The sequence below is a fragment of the Dromaius novaehollandiae genome, chromosome 24 (genome assembly GCF_036370855.1).
Source record: "Dromaius novaehollandiae isolate bDroNov1 chromosome 24, bDroNov1.hap1, whole genome shotgun sequence".
Classification (NCBI taxonomy): Eukaryota; Metazoa; Chordata; class Aves; order Casuariiformes; family Dromaiidae; genus Dromaius; species Dromaius novaehollandiae.
Window position 1 is genome coordinate 8,014,314 of NC_088121.1, and position 26,467 is coordinate 8,040,780.

The 26,467-nt window shown below is 46.0% G+C and overlaps 1 protein-coding gene across 13 annotated transcripts in view; it reads left to right on the forward strand.

The window, feature by feature from the left end:
* EIF4G3 (eukaryotic translation initiation factor 4 gamma 3) overlaps positions 1–26,467 on the forward strand; it is a 131,332-nt gene that overhangs the window by 69,480 nt on the left and 35,385 nt on the right. For 10 of the 13 annotated variants that reach the window (XM_064497045.1, XM_064497050.1, XM_064497048.1 and 7 more), the window contains 8 exons: positions 1,360–1,539; positions 1,789–1,903; positions 5,493–5,593; positions 8,548–8,670; positions 13,488–13,596; positions 17,383–18,243; positions 24,125–24,213; positions 26,133–26,382. In XM_064497045.1, the coding sequence (XP_064353115.1) occupies positions 1,360–1,539; positions 1,789–1,903; positions 5,493–5,593; positions 8,548–8,670; positions 13,488–13,596; positions 17,383–18,243; positions 24,125–24,213; positions 26,133–26,382 (1,828 nt within the window). The remainder of the gene's footprint in view (positions 1–1,359; positions 1,540–1,788; positions 1,904–5,492; positions 5,594–8,547; positions 8,671–13,487; positions 13,597–17,382; positions 18,244–24,124; positions 24,214–26,132; positions 26,383–26,467) is intronic. The other 3 variants (XM_064497046.1, XM_064497049.1, XM_064497056.1) reach the window with 1 other exon arrangement.

Here is a 26,467-nt window from a genome sequence, read left to right on the forward strand (position 1 = left end):
GAATTTCTTATTCTTCCAGTCTTGGTGCAGAAGTGGAGACCAAATCCATGATTTAAGCATGGGTTACTGCTGTTTTCCGCTATCTCTGTGTCACTCAAAGAGACCAGAAGGGAAGAGAAATGTGTCTTTATAATTTAGGAACAAAGTAAATGTGAAGTGTTTCTGTAGTATCATATTTCCTACAATTAATTACGTCTATGGTGGGGTTTTTTTTTAACTTCCATATAAAACATTTGTAGAAGGGTTTCTGACCCCTGACTTGGGATTCTGATAGAAGAGTCCTTGATACCGGTTCAGTCTCTTTCTTGCTATTTCTGTAACGGATTAGCCAAAGCAGGACAGAAAGATGACTGGAATTGTGTGCAATTAGGGTGCATGTTATATCCTATTCCTTCCTATTGATCTGTAAGCTGTTCCATTGGCTTTCTTTCTGTTTCCTGCTGCTTTCTTGCTTCGTTATTGAAGGGAGGATTCAGACCTATACAGGTAATTTTAACTCCTGGTTCTGCATGGCCTGAGTGTCTCTTTATCACTCGTATCGTTATCGCGGTAGCGAATGCGTTGATTTCTGATGCCCATCTCGCCAACCGAGATTTGAGATTGCAAAGACTCTAGTAACTGGAGCCGGGGCGTCCAGTGCCACGGATGCTCCATACCGTGGGTGCCGGTGCCTTTCCCAGTGCTGGGAGTGGAGAACCGAACGGGTGCCAGTGACTTGCTTGGTTTCCTGGACCTGGTCCACTTGCGTGGGGCATCCCTTCATGCAAACACGGTAGAAGAATTTGGTGCCACTCTGGAAGAGGTTGCCACCCCTTTGAAAGAGGAATGCAGGACAAGTTGCCCGTCGCAATTCGAACATGGGATAGGTATGAGGCACCTCTGGCTGTCATAAGGTCTGGATTTCAGCTGTTCCAGAGTTATATTGGAACAGTTGCCTTGATCTTTTATTTCCTTAGCATATTTATAAAGGTGGCTTCTGGCAGCCAACCCACCTTATAAAAAATATATGACAAAAGTCATTTTTCCGACTGTCATTCTGAAAGGTGGGGGTGTTTAATTCAGTAGTTACAAACTAATAATTATTTGAGTTTAAAGTTTCACGTTTGCTCTTACCTTTTGCTATCTCTCTCTACCTTGTAAAATTGAAGGCTGTACCATGATCTTGCTATTTGCAGATAAAAAGAAATTGTCCTGCAGTTTTCTGAATGTGTGGCAACCCTGTGGAAGTAGTATTGTAATTACAGTATGGTATTGCCTGCTGTTGTAATGATACCGCAAACTCTTTTACAGAAAGTTTGACAAGTTTTTTTTTTCCCCTGGTTTTCTCTCCTCTCCTTCCTCTCTCCCTTCCTGCCCCAGTTTTTCCAGAGGCCTCAGATACAGCCTCCGAGAGCCACCATCCAGAACAGCAGCCCTTCCATCCGTCCCGGTGCACAAACACCAACTGCAGTGTATCAAACCAACCAGCACATCATGATGGTTAATCATCTGCCAATGCCGTATCCGATGCCTCAGGGCCCCCAGTACTGTATACCACAGGTAAGACATCATCCAGGCCTCTCTGAAGCTGCAAAGCATCCCTGAGGTGACCCGGGTTTCCCTCAAGACCTTGCAGCAGAGTTGGGGAGAGGGGAATAAAAGTGGTGGTTGCACGTTCAGCAACTATTCAGTCTCCTAATGTGATCTGTATTGATTCTGGGGGGGCAACTGCACCGCTGCTGTTTCTGTGTGTGACGGTGTGTTGTTGCCCAACTCTTTGTCCACTGATGGTCCTTTTTTCCCTCCTAGTATCGTCATAGTGGCCCTCCATACGTTGGGCCCCCACAGCAGTATCCTGTACAGCCGCCAGGGCCGGGCCCGTTTTATCCAGGACCAGGTCCTGGAGAATTCCCTAATGCCTACGGTGAGTTCTGGTCAGAGGCTTCCTGAAGGTATTTTCTGGGTGTGTTTGTGTGTTGTCAAGCTGAAGATTTATAACGCCGAACGGGATTAGCATTTGTTTGAACTTCGAATAGCTGCTCAGTTTGGTTGCGTTGTAGCCCTTGTTATTCACTCCTGGAAGAGTCACAGTAGCAGGGTGTTGTTTGCATGAATGCTTACGGAAAGGCTGCAGCTCACGGAGCTACCCGTAATCACATGTGAACAAGAATAGAGGCTATTTGTTGTTCCCTGCTCAATCACTATTATTTATTAAGGTATTGTGAATACGTCTGGCAGCCCTGGTTTCCATTGAGCAACGCCACCAGTCCTTGACTCCTTCAAGACCTCACGACCGCCTCTCGTTAGGCTTCTAGTTTGCAGACCCCTTGGTGGCAGTGGACAATTGTTCTTGGGTGTCCCATGCCACCTCTTTTCTTGGCTGTTGAATTTCCGTATCGCCCCATGTGTGATGGCCTGGGTATCCTGCAGCTTCTGTTCCCTCTGGGCTGCAAGGCAGGAGACCAGCCACTTTGTGAGGGGCAGCTTGTCACAGCTGGAAGAAGGTCCCAAGTCCTTTATTGACGTGAGCACTTGATAAAACATGATAGGAGGTGGGAGGTTGGTGGATTTGGGTTTTGCCTTGTTTGCAGGATAGTAGCTTTTTATTTAGGGGAATTGGAAATATTTAAATGAGTCTTTTCTTACAGAGGAGAGTGTGGTTTGTTTTTTGTTTCGTTATTTACCCTCCCTTGCTGATTTATGGGACCATCTGAAAAATCCACCAGGACCTAGATTGTTCGAGTTGTCCCCCCTTTGCACTTTTTTCTAGGGGTTTTCACCTCTAGCTCTCAGATTTGAGCTATTTTGTTAAGTCTGATTGCTCCCTTCCCACACATGTTCTGTAATCTGCTGGGTGCAGAGATCCTATCAGCTTTCCACGCAGCTTTAGCTGTTGGTATTTCTGAGCATTAGGAGTGAATGATTACCTTGCCTGCCCAACAGCATTGGCAGGATTACACGTTTGCACGTCACGAATACAGATTCATTTTAAAGGGGGAGAGAACCCCCAGTTTCTTCCCTGCTTATCATTTTTAAAGGTCTGGACTCTCTATCTTTTTTGTTTCTTTTTTTTTTTCCCTTTGGGGATTTATAGAGCTAATGTGACAACCGAGCTCGATGAAAGGTAGCCATGAAGCCTTCAGCACTGGTTATGCAGTTTCTGAATAAACCAGATGATAAGTTATAAGGCAGTTAGTTCCTGTTTTCTTATCCTAGGGGAAAAAAGAGAATAAATATTGCAGTGGCTCTTTAAATCAGATCCACTACATGAGCAAGCTGCCCACGTATTCCTCCTTCAAAGTTTTTCTGCCGTCCCAGGTCTGGTTTCTTACTTTCTGCTTGCTGGGTGCCCTCCGTCCGTCTGCACTTCTGCAGTTTGGGAAAGGTTCCCTTCTGGTTCCTTTCTCCTCCTGAAACAGCCTGGTTTTTTGCTCCGGAGGTTTGCAGTCTTTCCGTGCCGGCCTGTTTCCGGGTCGCCGCGTCTACGGAGTGTCGGGGGACGAAGCCAGCAGCCCGTGGCCGGATTGCAGCCCCTGGGAAAACCTCGTCCCTCGCCCGTGGCTAGCCGCTTTGCAGAGCTCTTCCCTCCGCTGATGCCAACGGCCTTGTGCCCGTGGTTGTTCCCAGCATGGGTAATGCTACCGACGGTGGCCTTTGCCTTCAACCTCATAGCGAGTGTAGCTTTCGGATATTAAGGTCCTCGCGGTTTGGCAGGCTTCAAAGGTGATAAGGGAAACTACTGCAGAACACGACGCTTGCAAAGATGGAAAGTGCATTGTTTTTATCTATCTTAATTCTGCAATTTATTATCCTCTTTATGTCAGCGAGTTTCTAGGATAAATTGGGAAATGCTTGATAAACCAAAATGCAGGGCGCAGTGTCTTTCACTGCAAAATGCATTTGTTCCCACAGAAGCTGTGTTTCTTCCTAAAAGCTCCTCTTGCTTTCCGGGGTTTGCCTTTTTAAAATGCTTTTCATACAGGAAGAATCCTTCCTTAAGTTGCGCTGTAGGTCTCTGCGGCACGGATCATGTTACAGGCTGCTTGATTAGATCTGGTTTCTTGGAAACTCGAAATCCGGATGGTGAACGCGTTGCGGGGCTGCCAGGCTTGCTCCTCTCCCCTGGTGTTGCCCAAGCTCTTCTCATGATGCACACCTGGCCAGCTGTGGGAGCTCGCCTAAAGCGTTAGTCAGACGAGTTTTGAGGACACACAGCTATTTTTCAGGAGCGAGGCAGGAGGGTCCTTGCTTCCCATGCCAGGTGAGCAGGGAAACCCTGACAGAGACGTTTTCTGTGCCCTGAGGACAGCTCAGGTCTGAAGCCACGCTGCCTCCTGGGATGCTTCAAATTCAGAGCTCGCCGAGGGATTTAGGCTAGCTTAATTGCAGCGTTCCAGCTACCTTAACTGCAGTGCCTGTGCGTGAATTAGACCCTTCGGATGCATGCGGCTGTTGGTGCCCGGCCGTGCTTTCCCTGCTGTTTTGGCAGAGCCGAAGCTCTTGTCCCGAGCATGCGGACAGGGGAGCCACGCCAGGCTTTTGCTTTCGAGTTTTCTGTGCGAGGAATGCATCCTTCGAAGCTGCAGAGCGGGTCATGCTGGGCTGGATTCGTTTGCTTTGTTGGATTTCACCATTCGCCTTAGTAACAGGCGCCCGTCTGGTTGTAGTGTTCACGGACACAATAAGGAATTTCTTCAGGGAACTACAATACAGTCATTTTATTCCTGTTTAAATGTTACTTGGGTTGAAGAATAAATCAGATTACTTTAGGTGCTAGTGAGGGCAGACAGTCCATCTAACATCTATGCTTAGAAAAGGGGAAAAAAAAGGCAGGACTATTTTACAAGTTCACTTGACCTCCAGTCTACAGACATAAGATAGCTCTTGCCACCTTTATTTACGTCTGGCAGGTCTTTAAAGCACTCAGTCATTTTGAGCCAGTCTTATTCCGTAACCAAAAAAATAATGAAACTGTATCGGATGTTATGAATGTAATCAACAGCGCAGTGTAATTTTGCAAGAATAACCACGGTCATGCTTTTTGATGTTGCTGTATGAGAAGAACATTGCTCGTAATTAAATTTTCTGGCTACGCTTCAAAATAAGTTGCAGTTGACCTTGCAAATTCTTTGTAATGGTTTGAGTGAATCTGTCTCCGAAGGCACCAAGGGCCACCGGTTTGTCAGTGAAAGGAGCCCAAGGATGGGCCGCTTGTCTTTTTTAATGCCTTGGTGATTTCAGCAGCTTCTCAAAAGTTGAAGCACAAGCTAAATTTTTTCATTCTTGAGGTAGGGGGGGAAAAAAAAGTAGTAGTGACTTGATCACCTGTCTTGATGGAATATCAAATTCTGCTTAAAAGGAAGCGGGGAAGAGTGAAGCGCACCACTTGGATGTTAGAAGTTGGGTTTTTCCAAAGAAGAGAGGGAAGAGCAAGCGGGCAGCGTAGCTCTTCTGCTTGGCTTTGTTTCCTTTGCGAGTTAACTGAATTTTTCCGTGTTGTTTTCCTTTCCCAGGAACACCTTTCTACCCAAGTCAGCCAGTATATCAGTCAGCGCCCATCATAGTGCCTACGCAGCAGCAGCAGCCTCCGCCAGCTAAAAGAGAGAAAAAAACGGTAAGGGATCTTTTATTGACTGATAACATCCTCTCTGAGAATTGTTCTGGCTGTAAAGCCTGGATATTGAACAAAATCACTGATCTAATAATCTTAGCTTAAAATTGAGCTTTGTCTTCACAGTAAGGCTATTGTTCACCCTTCTGCAGTTTCATATAACATGGCACAATGCTGCAGTGGTGTCTTATTTTCAATTTTCTGTTGAAACTTTCTGCTGTGAGTTTGTGACATCTCAGCCAGTCAGAAATGGAAGTATTTTAGCTAGTTTTGTAACAAACAGAAGCGAAGGCAGCATTGGCTCCCCAAGCCTGCAGATCTCAATTGCTTGCGCTACCGCTTCATGTTTTGCCGAAAAGACGAGCGAAACGAAATAACTCGGGTCAGTTTGGCACCTTCTCTGCAGACTGTTGGGAATTGATTCAGGTTGACAAAAAATAAATTGTTTGATATTTTGCCTCAGAAAAGGTAGAGAGGCAGCATTGGCAAGTTGTGGTCTCATTTACAAGGGCTGAAAGAGCCAGAACACATGGCACTATGGAAGTGGGTAGAGACTTGGAGAGCCCTTTTCCTCTCTTCCCAATTCACTGGTTAGAATTTGAGAGAGAGGAGGGCAGATTAATGGAATTTAAGCCCATCTGCAGGACCCACCTGATGTTCTAGGTGGCCTGTGTTAGGGAACAGTAACAACATACCAGCTGATGTAACTTTTTCTTTTAAGCAGAAAAAAATTAGGGGTGGACTTAAACCTGCAGGCGCATATTCCATTCTAAATGATTGAAAAGAAAATGACAACTTTTTACATGAAAATGTTTGTTACAGTGGTTTGAAAGCATCTACTCACAGCATTAACCTAGTAACAATCAAATGGGTTGACTAACGGGCATGTGAGTAGATGTGAAGGAACATTGAAGGAAATGCTAGGAGCAAACCAATAATGTTGGTGTTTTCTATGAGAGAATTACGTTATTAAGGACTCTTAACCAGCCAGAAATATGGGATTTGCACATGTCTCAAAACAGAGAATATTTGAATCCTTTGATTTTTGAAGATGAGCTGTGATAATAAATGACACTTGATCCGGGAAACAGGAAAAGCCGAACAATGAGTTAGCTGGGCTTGCAAGAAAGGCTTTTTTTGTAGCTGCTGTCATCAAAGGGTGACACAAGTCTTCTGCCACCTCTTCACCATCCTCCTCAGTCATAAGTATTCTTTCTTTTCAGCATCCAAAACATGACATGGCCTGATCATTGATGCCATTTGAAATGCAAAGATATTCAGAAACACAGAACTGTGGTTAAGACAGTTGCGGTTTCATGCCAACAAAACTAAGTTCTTTGAAGCAGAAAGGCAACAGTTGTTTTAAAATGACTGAGCTGCTTGTCTCTGGATGTGCTCTTTCCGACAGAGCCTGCTAACGCATGTCTCAGCTGAGGAAATGAGAGCAATTAAAGGAGCAATAACATTCATAAATGTGTATGTGTATATACGTCCACACACAAGTTAGCTGAGTGTTGTAAAACAGCAAGCTTTTGGGCAGGGAAAGTATATTTTAGTGTTCTTGACTGCTTGTTGGGAGGAGTTAAGAATTCCTGCCAACTCTTAAGTCCTTGTTGCTGTGATTAACTGAAAGATTTAGCAGAAAAACACTGGTGTCTTCTTTTTACTGAGTCAACAGTCTTGTCGACATCCCAGCTAGCATGCATGTATTCGCTTGTCTGTACATCCCAAAGAATCCTGAACACCTCACGCAGTGCTGAAGTCCATAGACCAAATCACAAAACTCTTCTGCTGCTGGTAACTTTATATGTTGTTGATTGAAAAAAGCGCCCCGGTTTCCAGTGCTGCTTCCTGCTCTCCGAGGGGTTATGTTTCTGGGTTCACTTGCGGTTAGTGCATTGCACTTGGTGCAACAGGGACTTCTGCATGCATTTCGTAGAGAGAGTGCTAGTGCAACCAAGAGGTTTTGAGAAGGTTTGACAGACATGCACAGACGATAGCCCTGCCTTCAGTTTTATGGAAATCTGCAGTTTTCATATTGAAGATAAAAACTCCTCCAGACAGATGAAACTAGACAGCTTGACTGATCCCCACGTTCAGTGGCGCAGACTGGCTCACGTGTTGGTCGAGGATTCAGATGAGTGCCTTCTTGAGTGGTTTATTTTGGATAATATTTTTCTTTCCTGTTCTGAGGGTACGAAGAGACTCAGGTAACACAGTTGTTTCGTAAATGCTGATGAGTTTCACAGGACTTCTGCTTGTTCTCCCTCTGTTTCCCTTTCCTCTGCCCAGCTTTTTCTTTTTTGTTTCGTTAATGTGATTTTTCTCAGTGTGGAAGGGAAAAACAAAAGCAGCTCTGATTTGCTTTCCCCCTTTCAGCAGCTGGGTTGGCAAGGTCACTGAATTTCACATCAGAGTAATAAATTCTTGAATTGTCTCTTTTTTTTCCCTCTTGCTCTTTCTACTAACTGGCAAGCTTAGCTCTAAACTGTCTGGTAAATTTTCTAAGCTTCAGTAAACTTATTTTCCAGAAGTAGGGACCATATTCTGCATTAAAGGGTCACGCACTGTAAGGCACATATATCTCTTTAAAATTGTTCCACCCTTCCTTTGCATCTGAGAGAATCTGAAGAGGTGCACGTGCTTTGGCCTGACTAGTATGGTTGATGAGCATTTTGATTAAATAATGTCTTAAGATTAAGGGATGACATACCATGCATTTCAAGTGGTTAAAACAAACCACATTCCAGCGTTCCTGCAGAATATCAGCTCAACCCAGGGCCTTTTTGGTTTGCACTTGGGTCTGGCTTGTGTAGTAGAGGTTAATGTAAGCCGCTTTGTCGCTCACACTGAGCATGATAGAAATCTGTCCTGTGGTTGCTCTCCTTTCTGTAAACACCAAGGGTAGCATGTCATGGGTAGACTTGTTTGAAATATTTCTTTATTCAATATCATAGATCCGAATCCGGGATCCAAACCAGGGGGGTAAAGATATAACGGAAGAAATTATGTCCGGAGGGGGCAGCAGGAACCCAACGCCTCCCATCGTGAGACCCACTTCCACGCCTACTCCACCTCAGGTAATAAAGTGGCAATATAACCTTCTGTCGGCCCTGTCTGCTTTCCTTGACTGTTTGTTATAGCCGATTCCTGTCCATACTAATGACTGTCTGCTTTAGTAGTGGTGTTTTAGAATAACCAGGACAACCATGGCTCTGGAATCTTATCTCACAGACTTCCAGATCTGGTCTGTGTGTGTGTGTTCAGCCTTCAAAATGCATTTTTCTGATGTAGCAAAAAACATAAATAGCCCACACCGACATTTTCCATAGCTTGTAAATCTCTTGAAGAAGTCTGCTGCGCACCTGTAGTTTCTGACCCCTTCTAAGCCTCTGTATCGTGCTTTATCAGATAAAGTCTACGTGTAACGTCTGAAAATTAACCTGATTGAAAATCCAACCCTGGTCTAGTCCTTTTTGACTTGGGGGGCCAAAACAGCACACTCAGACTAACAGACAAGAGCAGTCCCGACACAAACGTGAGTCCACCTTGACCTGAACCACTGGAAGTGGTCTTCCTTTCTTTTGGGAAGCTAGGGGAGATGCTGCTCAGCCACAGGCTGCTGAACTTAAGCTGTTTAGAATAGTTGGAGAAGAAGAAACCGAACTTGCGCTTTGGCATGGGCCTTGAAAGCTGGCTGTCTTTTACTGGAGGTTATTGCCCACTGCTCAGAAACCTGGTATGATGACAGTCTCACGAAAGGTGTCTCCATGGTGGGGTGGGCTTTGGATCAGAGCCTCACCGAGACCTGGGTGCAATTCGCTTTCTCCAACTTCTTCCCTGTTTAACGTTTGAAACTAGATTTTGCTAGCTTTTTGCCGAAACAGTCTTTCCTGGCCTGACACCTTAATTTCCCTCTATGTCGGGGTAGTTTTGTCTGCCAAGTGTCGCGTGCTGAGGACAAAAGCCGAGATGGCTGTTGAGCTGCCCGTTCAGCTCGTGTCAAAACACCCGCTACACCAGGGCGGAAGTCTCAGGTTACGGCGGAGTCACTGAAAGCATTTGGAGTACCGTCATCGAGACGGAAGAAGAGCTTGGCCTGCAGATTTCCCCTCTGTTGGGACAAAAGGGGATGGGTTTGGCTTTTGACCATTCTCTTGATTCAATCTATCCCTTTTTTCACGTGAAGGCAGTGCAGTTAGCCGTGGGCTTTCTCCTCCTGGTCTTCAACCTGGGCAAGCAGGGGCAAGGCCGTGCAGGTGGTACCATGCTCGAGCAATCCCCAGCGAGCTGTTTTTGCAGCGCACGATACCAGGTCTGCAATGCTCATGCAGAATAAACCTTTTCCTGCCAGACAGTGTCCTGGCGATTCGCGACTACAGCTGCAAGGGGAGAGAGCAAAGAGCAGGTTATGTATAAAATTGATAGTACTCCTTTCTGAGCACTTTCCATGAGAGAAGATGTCAGTGCTGTAAAATATTTGCATGCCAGTGAGACCTTGCCAGTTACTTTGTGTTAAATTATTTACTCCATTAGAGGTGTAGAAGAGTTGAAAACAGGCAGGGTTTCAGATTGTGTTTATGGATGCTGCAGCTAATACAGGCACTTGCTAGATCAATTTTGCATTCTGGATTCTATTTTAAGACACTACAATTAAGTCAAACAGGGCAAAATAAATTTTTTTCAGGAGGAGGTTAACAAGCATGAACTGTTATCAGCTGTAATTCTTATGCAGCGCACACCGGTGATGTCCAATCATCTTCTGTAAGCAAGGTGGTATGCAAATACTTCGTTGTTTCATATCCAAACTTCATTTTGATTAGGTACTTGGAACCACTTCTGTTAATCACCAGAGCTCTGAAATAGAGCTCACCAGGAAAAGTTCATTTGAACAACATAACTGAAAATGTAAGCGTGCTAAAGCCAGGAAATTCAGAGTTATTGTCCCAACAGCATCTGTAATTCACTTCTTTTGAGCAAGTGTAGTATCTGGGGTGGAGTTCGACGGTGCTCAGTTTATGCCTTACTACGTCTGCTCAGTGGCTGTGTTCCAGTAGCTGTGGCTGTTACAACTTTGAGCTGTCTAAAACCAGTGAACTTTAAATATTCAGCCACAACTTTGCTTGAAACTTGTTGGGGCTTTTCGTATGCTGTTTTCTCAGCTGATAAAAGCTCTGAACGATCAGGATGAGCTTGAATACGAAAATAAAATACTTGCATGTTGAAACGCGTGCAGTTTAGGGCATCTCCAGAAACAGATGCAAGAAGAGCATTGCACAGCGCATTCGCTCTAGTGCTGCTGCAAGTCAAACGTGGTGGTGTCTTCTCGGCGCCTTCGTAGCGGTTCCCGAAACCCCTGCGAGGCACTACATGGGCCAGCGAGCTTTCTGCCGATAACTCTAACTCCGCTCTGGCCCGGAGGGTTTGCACATATTGGAAACGCTCCGGAAGGTGTCTCGTAGCTGATGCACGTCGAATCCGAGAAGTGTGTCGGACCCCGGCGGAGGGACGGGGAGAGGCTTTCCCTGCTCCCCAGGCAGGCGTCCGCTGCGGAGCGATAACGGCAGGCCGGAGTCGCCGGACTGCAGTTCGGCAGCGTGTTCAGGGCAAGGTGGACAAGGGCAGGCAATACCTGCGCTCATGGACAGGGTCTTTAAAGCTCCTGGATAAGAGAGGCTGGCAGTAAGTAGAGATGTTTTTACAGTTTTATTTCTAGCAGTATGCTATTTTTTCACATTAAATTGCTTGGAAGAAGTAGGAAAATAGAAACCAGGACCACTATTAGAATCTGGCTGCAGTATTCGCTCAGTACTGACATACATAAGAGTATGGCTTAGTCTTTAAAACGTCGTCTTTTATTTACCTGGCAAACCTTTTCCACATGTTGACAAATTTTGCACGTTTTGTGTTTGCTCAGTCTGTAGGCCGTGGTAGGATAAAAGAACCTAGAGAAGCTCTTTTAACATCATAAATCATGGAAGTAATTGGAGTGGGTTTTTTTCCTAGAAAGTCTCTAAATGCTCTATTTTAAATCTGTGAGTCCTGTCAGGGGCATTACTTAAGTACCATTTATATTGCTTTGCGATGCAGATCCCACAAAATGAACAAATGCTTTCCAAAGCTCTTAAGAAAATACCTCTACTGACCCAAAGTTCCTAGGTTTACAGGTTTCTCATCCGCTAGTCTCATTTGGTTCCTGTGGTTCTTATCACATTCTCCTTTTTCCCATTGCTTTTGTCCGTAAATTTTTGGAAAATGAAAGTAATGATCCGCTGCGGCAGAGGGGGAAGTGTTCTTGAAATGTGCTCATTTGTAAAACTGTTTTGTTTGGCTTCCTTTGGATTTGGCTGAAGGTCCAAGTGCAGTTCCTCATCCATAGTCCAGCCAACCTCATCAAAGTCGTTCCTGGAAGTGGAGCAATCCCAAATAAAACTTCAAGCCTTCATCCTGCTTGCTTAGATTTTTTTTTTTTTCAGGTGTGCTTTTAATATTCCTTTTTCACCCTTCTGTTACCGAAAATGGTGAAAATAATGTGTATTGAAGATAATTTGCTCTTTATTCTGCACTGATCAGATGTAGCAGCTGAAAAAGCTGGAAAACAGGAGAATAAAAGAGGGTCCTGGGAAAATGAGCAGGTTGCCAGAGGGTTTCTCTCTTAAAGAAGTTAGGGAAAACAGTTTTTGTGTGAATTTCTGATAGCCTAGTTGAGAGTGCCTGGAGGAAGTAGACATCTGTGTCTTGGGCACTCTGCTTTATTCTGATTGCTTTAAAACAAACAGACAAACAAACAAACAAAAAAACCAACAAAACACTTTTCCTGTAGGTCTTCCGAGAAGTCGGTGCAGGTAGGTTGCTAGCTGGACCATCCACCTGCAAAAAGCTGGGTCGTTTTTGGTTTTAGGAATTAACTCTGGTCAGATTTTCTTTTTGTGATCCCTGGTTTGTGTTTAAAGGGATTTCACAGATGGGAATGGTTCTCTTCAGAACTTCCCCTCCAGGCCGTGTTCCACGCTCGTGTGCAGAAGTGCTTTACCTAGAAGTTTGAGCGAGTTTGGTGTAGTTATTTGTAGTCCTACAACTACGGGGTGTTTTTTTACATCTTTCTCCAACCTTGATGAACACAAGTCAATGATCATTTGTCCTGTTAATCGGTTGGGGGAAGAGAGTTAAAATACGGAATATATTCCAGAGTAATAACCTAGGTTATTTTCCTGGAGTGTGATAACAAATATGTGTATGCACACACGCATACATATATATACACACACATACACGTAGATACGTGTATATGTATGCATGTTGTTGGCTTTTTGAATCAACCCAGTCTGTAGTTTGTCAGTGTGTCTGACTTTTATGGTTAATAAAGCAATACTGCATGATAGTCACACCGGTATCTGCCATTTCAACCTGCTCTTTTCTGATGTTTTGCTCAAAAAATAACCAAGATGTTGGAAATTGCCTATCAGTTGAGGACAGAGTTGAGTCCAAAAAAGACACTTAAATTATGGAGAGTTCCAGGAGTCTTTTGGTATATCCCCAGCTGTTTTTTAAACTACTCTCAGGAGCATTTCTGCTGCTTTTGGGGGAAGCATTGGGAGAATGAAGTGTATTAATAACTGTGCTGTGCTGTCTTTATCTTGCTGTCGTTAATGGTAATTGTCTCTCTTTCCCCCTTTCCTGCTGCCTTTTCCTTCTTCCCTCTCCCATGTACTTTTCCAATTTATTCAATCGGTCTGGATATCTTTTTCTTTTCTTTTCTTTTCTCCCCCCTGCCTTTTGCTTTTTTTTTTCTGTCCCTCCCGATCCTGGTCTCCCGCCCTTGCTTGCTTGCGTTCCACGTTGCTAGTTTTTGTGTTCGCACGCTCATTATCACCCTTTTTTGTACTTCAAATCGCAGCAGCTGTCCAGCCAGGTCCCAGAGCCCAGCCCGGTGGTCTATGGGGCCGTGGAGAGCCCCCACCTCGCCGCCGGCGCCCCCGCCACCACGACGAGCAGCCCGAAGCAAGGTTCGTTGATGGATGTTTCCTCCCGGGTATTTTTAGTCCCCCCTTTTTCTGCTTGGAGTTGGAGTAGTTTTGGCGCGGAGACGAGCAGGGGAGCAGTCAGCAGAAAGAGCAGAGGAGGGACCTCTTTTTCTCCCGTGGAACATTTAACAATGCGTTGCTAAGGGAATTAATTGAAATTTCCCGACGTGAAACTGGTTAAAAATAATTTTGTTAAAGCTTTTACTTCCTAAACATTGTTTCAGAGCCCATAGGAGCGTGAGCCTCCTCTCGCCCACGACCCAGCCTTGGAAAACGGGTGTGTTGACTATAAAACGCTCTTAGCCAGAGAAACTTTATATCGTTTGGACAAATTGTCGGCAATGACACCTAAGCAGATCATCGTATTTCTCCTCCAGAGCTGTTGGTTTATCCTGGCCTGCCATCAGCGTTAGTCGGTCTATGGGAGATAGTAATTAGAAAAAATATTATTGTGCACGGTGTCTCATAAACGGCTTACCAAATTGTGCCGTCTTAGCAAATTGCGCAGATGAAAAGAGTTTCTTAAAATGATTACGTTTCATTCTAATATATAAGGATATATATTTGAATGGAGTTTTCAAAATGTCTGTTAAAAAAAAGAAAAAACAACAAAGGTGTCCCAGGAAGGGTGCATGCCAGGTCTCTTCCCGCATTGAAATTTTATAGCTGTCCAAAAGAGTGTACTGCAGAAATGTTGGTCGAAAGGGACCTTTTGGAGACCATCTAGTTCTTAAAAGAAGTTCAGATTTAGCTATAATAAATTCTGAGCGATGTGAATTAATGTCCGTATCTTGGGCCTTGTCTGCGAAGGACACTTTTGGCCCTTGCACCAGTCACAGTATCGCAACTTTGTGTGTGAGAACTTCTGTTTGCAGGACGAGGGAGTCTTCCCCCCTCTGCTCCCTCCACACGCTGCGATTTAACTTAATCCCTTTGCAGGCCACTGTAAGTAAACGGGAAATAAGTGGTCTCCGTTTATTTAACTGCACGGTTCTAACTCGAAGGGCTTAAAAATAAACCAGGAATTTAACCTGGATTTAACGCTGATAAGCTTTCCTGTGTTTATCTCAATTACATCCCAGAGAGAGAGTCCAACATTTGTTCCAGTCCAAAAATTGCTAAATAGAGCCTTTATGTAAACACTGGAGAGCAAGAATGAGGTGCAAAATAACATGGCTGTGATCTGGGGATGGAGGGAGAGCCGTGGTGATGGGGATATAGTCAAAATACAGAGCAAGCTAAAGGTGGAGAAAGTTTGGGTAGCATTAAAATTACTTAAGCTGAGCTAGAGTCTTTGATTTAAGGGCATGTCTACAAATGCATATATCAGAACTGCTTTTCATTCATTCATTTTGTGCCCTGTGTGTGTTTTTTCTCCTCCCCAAAGTAAGAGTAGGCACAGATACAATTGCACCGCAAAGAAAGCAAGTGAATATTAAAACCAGTATTACTGCATCCCCTAAGTGCCCTTCGCTGTGTTCGTTTTGTGGCTCAAACGTTCCTGCGCCCTGCAGCGTGTGTATTCATCTGCATCAGCCAAAATTTGGTATACAGCTACCATTCTAATTTTGTGATACGCAGTGATCGTTTTCTGGTTATAAATAACTGTGTGCAGCACTCGGCCTATTCATTCGGTTCAGGATTGGGAACGCTGCACATGTGCTGTACAGGCACACCAAGCTGCTGTTATTTTTCGCTGCTAGTAATCTGCAGCCCCTGTTATTTTCCTGTTTTAAGGCACAGCGAGAAAGTGGAATTGGGGTTTGCTTTGCATTTAATCTCCCCAGTTTTCCTGAAAAAGGCAAGCATCAGCGATCTGCATTTGCTGCTTTTGAAGCAGTTTCTGTCAGGCTGCAAAGTCCAGATAGGGTTTGGAGGAGTGCAGGGGAAGCAGACCCTTCCTGCTGTATTATCCTGATATCAGTCCTATAGCGTCCCGCTGGTGCGTATGTATCGCCAGTCCTCGAGGGCTGCAAATGCAAGGAAGGATATTGCCGCTGAATATGGGTCAAGCTGATCCCGGAGCATACCTGGCTTTAGGCCTCGGATGTTGCAGGAGTTGGAATTGGGTATAATTGTGCATGAAATCAGAGCTGTCAACTTTTACTTAGTTAGAGAGATTGTGCAGGCTTGGTGGGATGTTTGGAGTAGTAGTGTTTTTTTTTTTTTTTGTTTAAGACTCTTTCCAAATGCTGAGATACATCAGACATGGAGAATGTCTAATGCAGTTTGGGGAAAACAGATTAATATTAGCTCCCAAAGCTTTAAACCTTTGGGGCCCTTCCCTTGCACCATGGCTTAGCAACACGCGCTGCAAAAACTGCGTGCAAAGCCAGCATTAGTGCTGCCTCGCGAATGTTTGTAGCGGGACAAAAGATGGAAAAATGGCAGCAAGCCCAGCGATTATTTTCGGATAAACACCACCAAGTACAAATGAATTCCTGCATCCAGACAAATCTTCCCATCCGCCAGCCTCGGCAGCCTTTGCCGCCGCGACCACCCAGCAGCCCAGCTCCCTCCTGCTGCTCTGATGCCTTTGGAGGGAGGCGATGGCAGGCGTCCGTCCTGCTGAGATGTTTCAAGGATTTCTGATGTCTTTACCTCTCGCTTTACCACCTCTGAGGTTTCAGGTTGCCCATCATTCTTCTGCAATCGCCTCCCAAGCAACTTTTCTCTTGAAATTTTGCACGTGCTGCCTGTATCCAGTAGCTAACACATCCCCCAAAGGAGGGTAGCTTGGAGAAAGTGTGTCTAAACTGCTGTTTTTAAAATGCAGTTCATATGTTTTTGCTGTGTTTTTTGTCTCGCAGAATGTTTTTTCTAGACACTTCAAATGATTTTTTTTCTTTCTTTTTGAGTACTCTTATTTGACTCAAGGGAGAGAATATCCAGGCTGTTGTTTAGAGCAGGCTTTTAATTTCGAGGACGCTCTGTGCATTGTCTGCAGAAGATGGTCCAAAAATTAGAGGTGCCATGTTTCCTTTTCTCAACCAGTTTTTCCTACACGGAGCCTTCAGGATCAATATCAGTTGGGATACTTTAATCCACCTTTTTATTCATTGCCGCCAGCCATCATGTTAAAGTAGCTCCCCGTTGTTTCAGTGCTTAGAAAGACTTGGGGCACTTCCATCCATGGAGGGAGAGAGAGCTCCCTCCCTGAGGACAGATATAAGTGACCTTGTCTTAAGAGCGATTTGAAACTGGATCATCGAACCTACAGAGTTGGCTTCATGCTACCAGTCTAACCTGGGTTGCAGAGCCACGCTGCAAAGATGCAATACCCAAAATACCCAAAGAATACTTTGCTAGAATGTGTTTTGGAATTTAGCTTGCCTGGGTCTCCGTGTTAAAACCCCGCTCTCTTCTGAGGCAGAATCCAGTTGAAGTATATTTTTGTCTTCCATCTTACTGCAATTTCTGTGAAGGAAAATGCTATTTTTGGCAGCCGAGTTTCTGTACAAGTTCCACGTTTTGTGATGTGCTCGCGGGCTTTTTCTCTGAAGGCCTGCTACTTACTGCAAAGCTCGCGCTCAGAAAAACAGAAGCAGTCACTGGATTTTTAAGGTTTGCCAGCTGCAGGTGGTCTGTTTGGGGGTTTGGGGGGGGTTTTGCCTTTAGATACAAAGAATGAGCTTCAGAAGCTTCTACTTTCTTCATAGGAGCTTCTTGAATAGCACACGGTACCCAGGGAAGGTGGCTTAGGTATGGCTCGGGAAGGTGGGATTGACTGCTGTTGTAACACTGACTTTTTTTTTTCTGCTTTCCCAGAAGAGAAGCCAAAACCTGATCCAGTATTAAAACCACCTTCTCCAGTCCTCAGACCAGAATCTACCATCGAGAAGAAAGATCAAGCTGGCCAGACGAGTGAGGCTGCCTCCGTGGAGACCCCGCCAGACCTTCCTCTCGCTGCCTCGCCGACCCCAGCGGCTCCCGTGGCGGTTGTAACTCCTCCTGTTGCTGCTGCTGTCGCGGCCCTTCCTAGCAAATCTACGTTTACAGCTGACTCGGAGGAGAGCTGTGAACTCGCCTCCCCCAAAGAGGAGGCAATGCCTATATCTAATGCCGCCCCCTGCGCGGACACGTCGGACCCTTCGCCAGCGGACGAGGCTGACGCCGACACGTGCAAGGAGCCTAGTAGTGTAGCATCTAGTGATATTCCAGTGACTGCTAGTACTAATCTAATTAATGAAATGAACGGAGTTAGTGAAAACGTCACTGCTGCCGAGAGTGTAGCAGATGTAGCCCCAGAGGAAGTGGCGCCATTGACTGTTGAACTGGAGACACCTGAAGCACCTCCAGCAGAAGTGGAAAGCGTGCCATCTTCCATCGCTCTCCCCACCGCTCCCTCGCCTCCGCCGACGCCTCCGCCGACCCCTCCTCCTCCTCCTCCACCTCCTCCCCTTTCTGTTGCTGCTGCTGTGACCACTACGACTCCTTCTCCACCTCCTCTTCCATCTCCTAGTGCCCTCCCTGGTGTTCAGGGAGATTTAGAAGGAGAGGAGAGCACAAGAACTACTCTTAGCGAAGACACAAAAGATACTGAAAAGAAGGAAGAGACCGAAGCAGATGGGCAAGCGGAGGAGAGCATGGAGTCTCCGAGTTTAAACTCTAGGAAGAGTCCTGTCCCAGGTAAGCGTTCAGCCTCGTGGTTTTGGTCACCTTGAGGATGAAGGAAAGGGCTCATTTTTCTATCAGATGTTTCCTTTTGTACGTGCCAGAGAAAAGCTAACCATGCCAGGTCACTGTTGTTCTGCTCTTGAAATGCTAAGTGTGTCTGCAGCAGCTGGAAACCTCCTTATAGCGGAGGGAGCTATCGTGGTGTTATCAGAAGCGGTGAATGAAACAGGCCATTAAATCGATTTTAAATACCTGAAACACCAAGTGTCACACACCTAGGTCTGCCCAGCCTTAATTAACCGTGCATCCGTTTTCCTCGACAAAAGCAACACAGAGCAGCATACCCTCTTCCCACTAATTTCAGCTCTTCTACCTTGTTTCACTGTTCTTGGAGTTTTCAGAAAACAGGACGCTGCAGAGGGAAGGGCTGTTTATGAATTACTTAGTAGCTGAAAAACAAAAGCTCCGTAGCTGCCTTTGAAAAATCTATGCTATTTCTGTGAGTGTTGTTACCTGCCTTTGGTTTCAGTGTCCTATCTCATCACTGTTTTAGGCATTTAATGGATTAATTCAGACAGTCTTATTTTGTTTGCTGCATTTTCTATAGAGAACTGCTTTTCTTTTTTTCCTCCTCTCCCAGGAGTTCCTGGAAATGAAGCTGTGGGAAATAAGTTAAATGAATTAATTCCTTGTACTTAGCTGTTTGAGGGAGTATAATGGTGGCTATTACGCCTACATAGTGGTGTTAAACATGTAAATGTGTTGAGTCTTTTAGGGCCTGTTTTGCGGTCATTTTGGAATCGCGAAGTTGAGGTTGTTTTAATTGTTAAGTATCCCTTGAATATGGAACAGATGAATATTGGACAAGAAAGATTGGGGGAAAAGTACGGTTTTGGGGGTTTTTTTCCCTTAACAAAGCACTTAAAATATTTTCCATAATTTAACTGTCCTGAATATTTTCAACCTTATGGTTTTAAGGAGAGATTCAGGTCTCGAGTGATCAGATGCAGCTCCTGTGAGGACTCGGAGAAGCATCTGAGGCTGATTTTTCTTTTTAACATATTTTTTTGGTAAGTTTATAGCGTATTCAGTCCTTCGGGGCTTCCCCCTGCGCTGGCTGCTTGAGGACTGGTTTTCCCCAGATGTGAGCTTTTCGCCCTCAGTCTTGTGCGGAGACGCCGGTGACTTCCAACAGAGCAGAGAACATCCATCGCGATCTCCTTGGTACAGTAATCCTTTCACAGGCAAATGATAGACATCTAATGGTGGCAATAGCATCTATTATTACGCTCCGTTATGGATTAATTTAAAGAAAAAGCTGGGCCTGGCCTGCTTCCATACTTGTGTAACGCTGCGCGAGATCAATACGCTGCGTTTTACCAGTCCAGTGTCTTGAAGAAGATCCAAAATGTAGAAAAGAGCAGAAAGATCCCTTCACTCTGCCAACTACGGGCTTTTTTTCCATTAATATTTTTCTATTTTTATTCGACTCAGGTTATTTCGCTGCTCTTGCAGTTCTTCCAACCTGAGCTGCTTCATAACCCAAATTAATTTCCTTGCAAAGGAGAGAGATGGGACTCTGTGTGTAAACACAGTTTTACCCAGCCAGGTTCCAGCTTGCAGCATTACCGTTTGCTTTATAATGTCCTGTAGTTTAATTTTTTTCTTTTACATGCAGCATTTTGGGTTTTTAATTATGCAGAAGATTAATTGTAATGCTCTAACTTCATTAGACTAGGCAGCACACATTAGCCACTAAATTGGTTTTAGCTACCGAGAAACAGCTTTTTCTCAAGTCGCATAAAGTATCACTTGAAACCGTGGCTGCTGTTAGAAGCTGGGTACCCCAGGAAGGCGAAATACTCTCCAAGGCAGTTTTTGTACTTTCCCCATCCTATAATGCAGTGGAGCGGTATTGCGTTTCCCTGCTAACCTTTTGGAGTAATAATTTCCCTGCTCTTCCGTGGAGAGAGGAAGAGAGATTCAAACAACGTAACCTGGCGTCGAGCGCTCATGCAGGGATCCTTTCTGGCGAAACGAGAAATTACATGTCTCCCTGCCGTACGCTAGAAGAGACGGATGCTGAACCTCGGAGCCAAGGAGGAAGAGCCGTGTTGTTGGGTTTTTTCTTGGACTAGAGGCTAAGAGGCTTTTTTATGCTCTCTGGAAATAGGGTAGAAATTGGGATTCTCCTTGACCGTGTGCTGCTAAGCAGGACCAATATTTCCTTGGGGTTTCCAGCACCATGCGGGTTGTCGGCCAAAGCGTGTGCTTATAACCGAGCAGTTTGGTTAGCCGCCCGTCCTGGCGTTATATCGTACTGCTTTTTCCCCTTAATGGGAGCTGGTCTCATCTCATTGGGGAATATTCAGAGCAGAGAGCTCCCAGGATAACCTAATCGCTGCAGGGAGCGGAGGAGGCAGCACGCCTTATCGAGGGAGGATTGAACCCGTCCTCCTGCCCCGTCGAGGGGAGACAGGAGCAAATTTCTACTTTCCGTGTTTATAATCCTGAAACTTTGGGGGTTCTCAGTGGTAAATCCATCCCCTTCCTCCCTGAAGTTGTTCGGCAGAATTGGTGAGATTGTGTCCCCGTGTTTTGCGTTGGAGGTGACTGCGTTTGAGGGATGGATGAAATTATTTGCTTGTTCCTTTGCAGGATACACGGTTCTTCCATGTAAAAGTCAGAGAAACAATACTTTTTTTTGCTCTACCAAGTCCTATATATGGAAAGAGTTATGTGCAGACCGTGGAGGCTTTTGCATAAACGTCTTTATCCAGCAGCTCTTTTTTCACAGCCCAAGATAATGAATTTTTTATGGCGCACCTGAAGAGACGGGAGTCGACCAGAGCTGACCCTTTTGTGGTCAACGGGAATCTTTGTTTCTTTTCCACTGGCTTCGGGTTTTTACCAGACTTGCAACATCAGAGTATCTACGCGGGAGCATCTATGTTATATTCATATTTTGGAAAGATTGGAATATGCTTGGGATTTATTTTACACTATATTCAGCTATTTATTCTTCCTGTCTTACAATGTATTAGCCTGCACGATAGCAATTGCCTGCAGAACGGGGAAGACTTGCAGGTGGCTTTCAGAGCATTAAACCAGCGACCGAAGTGCAGGATTTTTTCTCCGGCAAGCAATACGTCATACCTGAGCACGTGGCTTCTCGCTGGTGACTGCGTTTCCCTTCTGAACATCTGGCAGAGGGGCTGGCTGGAGGAGACGTGCTCATCCTGGTGCAAGCATGCAGCCAACAGATCTCATTCCTGCCCATACGTGAGTGATACCTCGAGATTTTCAAGATTGGCCTCGCTGTTACCTGCAAAGGGCAAGAGAATGTAGCTTTTAAAATACTTAATCCCTTGCCATCTCTGCTGCAAGAAAAAAAAAATACAGATATTATCAAAAGAGGAGCTTGGCTTTCAGCCTGTGATCCCTACCAAATGCATGGTGATTTTATCACCAGGAGCGATGTCCAGGATAATTTGGAAAGGATGATTTCGTTGCTGTTCCCAGTCGTATGGCAAAGAGAGGGTTTCGTTCAGCTGCCCTTTGGTGCCGCGGGTTGGTACCGGCGCTGCAGTTGCAATAGAATTGCAATTGAAATTAGGAAAGAAGAGGAGAATATTAAAAAAAAAAAAAAAAAAAAGGATTAAAAAAGCAGAAGTAGTAAAGTAGGTAATACTTAGCAAGGACGTAAAAATGAAATATAATCTCTAATATAGATCAGTGTTTTCACTCTCTTTTTTTTTTCTTTTTTAAGCAAGCAGCAATAAACAGTGTTGGTTAAACAGCGCTGTGCTGGGGTCTGATGGTGTCAGTTTTCCCACGGAAAAAAAATTACCGCCTAACATGTCAGAGCAGCCTGCAAAGGAGCTCGGAAAATGTATGAATGCTGGCAAAAAAACCCTGCATTTGAGGAAAGACTTTGATTGCGGATGTGCACACAAAGATGCTTAATTTGATACTCTCCATTCGGGGGACTGGAAAATTGTGAGAAAGACCGAGAGCGTCTTGAGCCTTCCCTTGCCAAGAGATGTATTGGCCACAGCACGTTTTGGGTTTCCTATGGCGTGTGCAGGGCCTTAAGGCATGAGGCTCGTTTTGCAGATGGTGCTGGGTTGTTGCATTGTCTCGCTTGGGCTTTGGGTTAGGTATATTATACACCTTCCTTTTCTTCTGCCAAAAAAGGTGAAAGCATGCATTGCGGAGAAGAAATAATGTTCACGCCAAGCACGTGATAGTTGAGGGGGGAAAACCCCCTATTTGAAAATCACTATTTGAAATTCCTTTGGTGCAGCAGCATTTGACTTGTTCCTGCAGACGACATGGTCAAAAGTAACTTTTCTTCTCTCGTTTTGTTTGTTTGTTTGTTTTTCTTTCCCCCTTTGCCCCCAAAACGCAACCTGTGCTGTATTTCAGATGGGACTGAAACAGTCTGTGTTTCTTGAGCTCATTTCTGAGCACCGTCGAGTTTTCCACCGTGTCTCCTGCCGCAGCCTGATAAGCACCTAGGCAGACGTGGCACCCTCCTTTCCGCACAAATGCCTTAAAACAGTGGGTTGGCTTTTAAAAAGCAGCACAGTTTTTGCTAAACTAGCTAAAACGTGGTGGAAACTTTCTCACTCGCCTGCCGGGGTGGATGTGGCCTGGGGGACCAGAGCTCGAGAGACCTCTGTTACTTCTCCAGCACCTCCGCGAGCCTCCTGGGCACCCAAAGGCAAACGCTTTTGTTTCCCTCTGCGTCGGTTTCCCTATCGGGAAAACAGGGTGATATTTATTCTGATATTTATTCTGTTTATCAGATCCTTGATTAAAAAAAAGAAACGCAGTGTAGAATATCCCCAGTGTTTTTTTTAACTGTAAAATGTGAACTGGGTGTGTTTTCCTTTCCAGCGTTAGCAACGCTTTGCTAAAGGACGTTGCTGCCAGCCTTAATCGCAGGAGTTCTGCAAAACTATTCGAGTTACGCTTCTTTATTAATAACCTCTGCTTTTGTAGGGTTAAGCACAAAGAGTGAAGCTCCCTGTCCGCTCTGCCTTCTGCCCAGCATGCTCACGGTACCGATGCCTGCAGGCTGCCGCGTTTCTGCAGATCCCTCGTGGCCCTCGAGCCCAGCGCTCCTCCCCGGCTGCTGGAGCCCGTAGGCGTCTCTGGGGCACGGGGAGCTTCAACGCAGTTTCCCCTTTGCCCATAGGACCCGTTGGCACCGACCGAGGCTCTGATTGCTGTTAAATACTTAATACGCGTTGTCTCCAGCCACTTGCTTTTCATTGATCTGCAGCTGAGGAGCCTTTCAAAACGCTACTTTGCGGTGATGAACTGCGTGCGTGGCCTGTTTCTCTAGAGCTTGGCTTAGGAAGTGAGTTAGACACTGGAGGCTTGAGCTGGAAATGCATTTGCAGGAGGCATCGGTCGTGAAATCCATCCTGCTCGTGCGCTATGTTCGACGTGCGTGTGCGCTTAGTATCGGGGTTTAAGCTCATAGCACCGCCAACAAATTGCAAACATAGTGGATTGATGCTTTTGTCTCTTCCTAATATGTTGTGTGGTTTCTTTGACCCTTCGGGGGCAAAAACAGTGATCAGAGTACATCAGTGCTGACCTCAGAAATATTATACGGTGTTTTCGTTGACTTGATGGGCCCGTGTAGGTGAACAGTGGTGTTATTAACCTGCTTTGAAACCACTGCAGGAGGACCAGGTTGCCAGAGCAGTGCTGCAGCGCTGCGGTTTTCGCACTGTTCTGACCGTTTGGTCCTGCCGCGGTTAAGCAGAGGGCGGCCACAGCCGTGCGAGTCCTCGGTGCGCAAGGAGGGACTGCGTCGCCCAGCCGGGAGGGGCTCGCTGTGACACGGTGGGGTAACGCGTGTGCGCTTACATTGCAGCCCAAACCGCTCTAACTGCACCAAAGACGTGGAAGAAACCAAAAGACCGGACCCAGGCCGCCGAGGAGGCCGTGGAGGCGGAAGCGGAGGTAAGGAGCGATGCGGTCTTCCTACCTCGCGGGTTGGTGGCCCTCTTGGAGGGGCCTTCTGGCTTCCTTCCCAGTTCTCTCGCAAGGACCCAAGTTGGGCTTCATGGAAGGGCCAGTGGGATGTTGCCCAGCAAGCTGTAGGCACTCTTGGGCTGCACAGTGACGTCATTGTGATGTCATTTGCCTGCTGGCCACCCCACGGAGAAGCCGAGGAGCCTGGAGGTTTGCAGGCCGAGCCGCGTCTCGCCGGGAGCTAGATGAGCCGAGAGCATCTCCGGTCCTTCGAAGCGGCGTAGCTCTGCCCAAGGCCCACGGTAGAGTTGGAGCCACCAAAGGCGGCGGTGCCAGTGCGGGTCCCCGGTGCGAGGAGGGTGCCGCGGTGCTGGCGACTGCTCGGAGAGGAATAAAGGGAGCTCTGCAACTATGGCAGTAGTCTGAAAAAAGTCCTTATATCCCAGGCCCCGACCTTAACGAAGGCAAGGTCGTTAAGGGCACGCAAAGCTCTCCCTTCGCGTGGTGCTCTAGCCAGCACCGCTTAACAGTGCTCATTCGAGCTTTCCAAAAAAATGCTTTAATCCGCTAGCTGTCTTTTGGCATATTTTAACCCACCATAGAAAATAATTGAGCAGTAATGCATTTAGATTGCAGCAGGGGAAGACGTTAGGAAGGAAACGTCCCAAACCATCTGCCCGAGGAGGTTGTAGCATCTTTGCAGCTGGGGCTTGGAGAGGCCACTCTGCGGCACCGCTCGGGAAGGACACAGGCCCCACAGATCCCGCGTCACAGCAGGCGCCAGGCTGGAGGATCTGCCAAGATCTTTCCCAGATGCGCTCCCCAAGCTTTGCAGTCCTTTGTGTGTTATAACCTGCTTATATGTGCTTAATACACTCGCATGCAAAGTGTCCCACTGTGGCAGCTGGTCTGTGTTCGACAGAGAAGCTGATGAGTGGGTAATCCAAGAAAATTAAAAGCATCCCTCTACGCTCATTTTGAAGCCGGAGAGCGAAGGACGTTGTTGGGGCTGTGCCAGCAAGTTTGTGCATCCTCTGCGTTTTCCTCCTCCTTTATTGGAGGAGCCTGGTCCCCTGGACCAGTTAGCATTGGTGAAAATGTGCTCGAAGAAGAACACAGCACTTTTACGGGGTGCTTGCTTGAAACCATGCAAAAAGCATTTTTGGATGCAGTGCTTCTAGGTAGGCAGGTGCCAGGATCAAGGACCTCTTCCGGAGCATCCCCACTTAATTCTTTCTTTTTTTTAATGGATGGATGCGTTGCGCTTTCTCCCTGCAGAAGTGGCTTCCTACCGCTTTCGTGGTTCGAATTCAGAATCAGGTTGCATGCTTGGAGAGCTCTAAAATTAACAGCAAGGGATACTATGAAAAGGCATTGTTTTTTCCTGAAATCGAGCACTGAAATTGCAGTTTTATGTGACGTTGCCTCCTTCCTTGGAAAGCCGCTCCAATTAGCAGCGGGAAGCTCGCATTTAAAGAGTGGCCCCCTGCAAACCGAGCCCCGTGTTCCTCTGAAGGTAGCTGCTGAGCTCCAGGAGAGAGGAAAAGCGAGGTTATCTTTACAGGCTGAGGTTGCTAGCTGTTGCTCATGACTGCCGTACTCTAGGGCTTAGCAGTTTTTTCCGTTTGCTCTTGATAGCTCATGCGGGTTGCAGGGGCGAAGCTCGGTCTTTCCAGTTGCCCTGCTAATTAGCAGTGGATTATCTCCAGGAATGAAATGCAGGGCTTCCAATAAATCATCCCGTTACCCTGGGCTTAATTACAGATCTATATATCACTGTCGAAGATGCATATGTGTTCTTGTTACGAGCAAAATGTGCTGTATGTATCTATGAAGAGCTGTTTTGCATGTTTTGGATTTGGCAGGGTGTTTTTAACGTAACCTCTGTGTTTCCATCTGTGCTTCAGCCTAAAGCAGAAGAGGAGCTTTCAGGTGACAAAGTACTTGAATCTGAACAGGATAAAATGAGCCATGGGTTCCCACTGGAGAAAGACCCCCCGGAGCTTAAGAAAGTGAAAGCCGTGGAGGAAAACGGAGAGCAGGAAGCAGAGCCTGTCCGTAACGGCGCCGAGAGCGTCTCCGAGGGAGAAGGGACCGATGCAAACTCAGGCTTCGCAGAGAGCTCCAGCGAAGGGCCGGTGTACCAGTACAAACCAGGTAAATCCCCTTGCGGACTCTCTCGCATGCTTGTTTTTCTGCTTTCCTCCTCCTTGAAGACCGGCTAACATGTTTGCATCCTCCC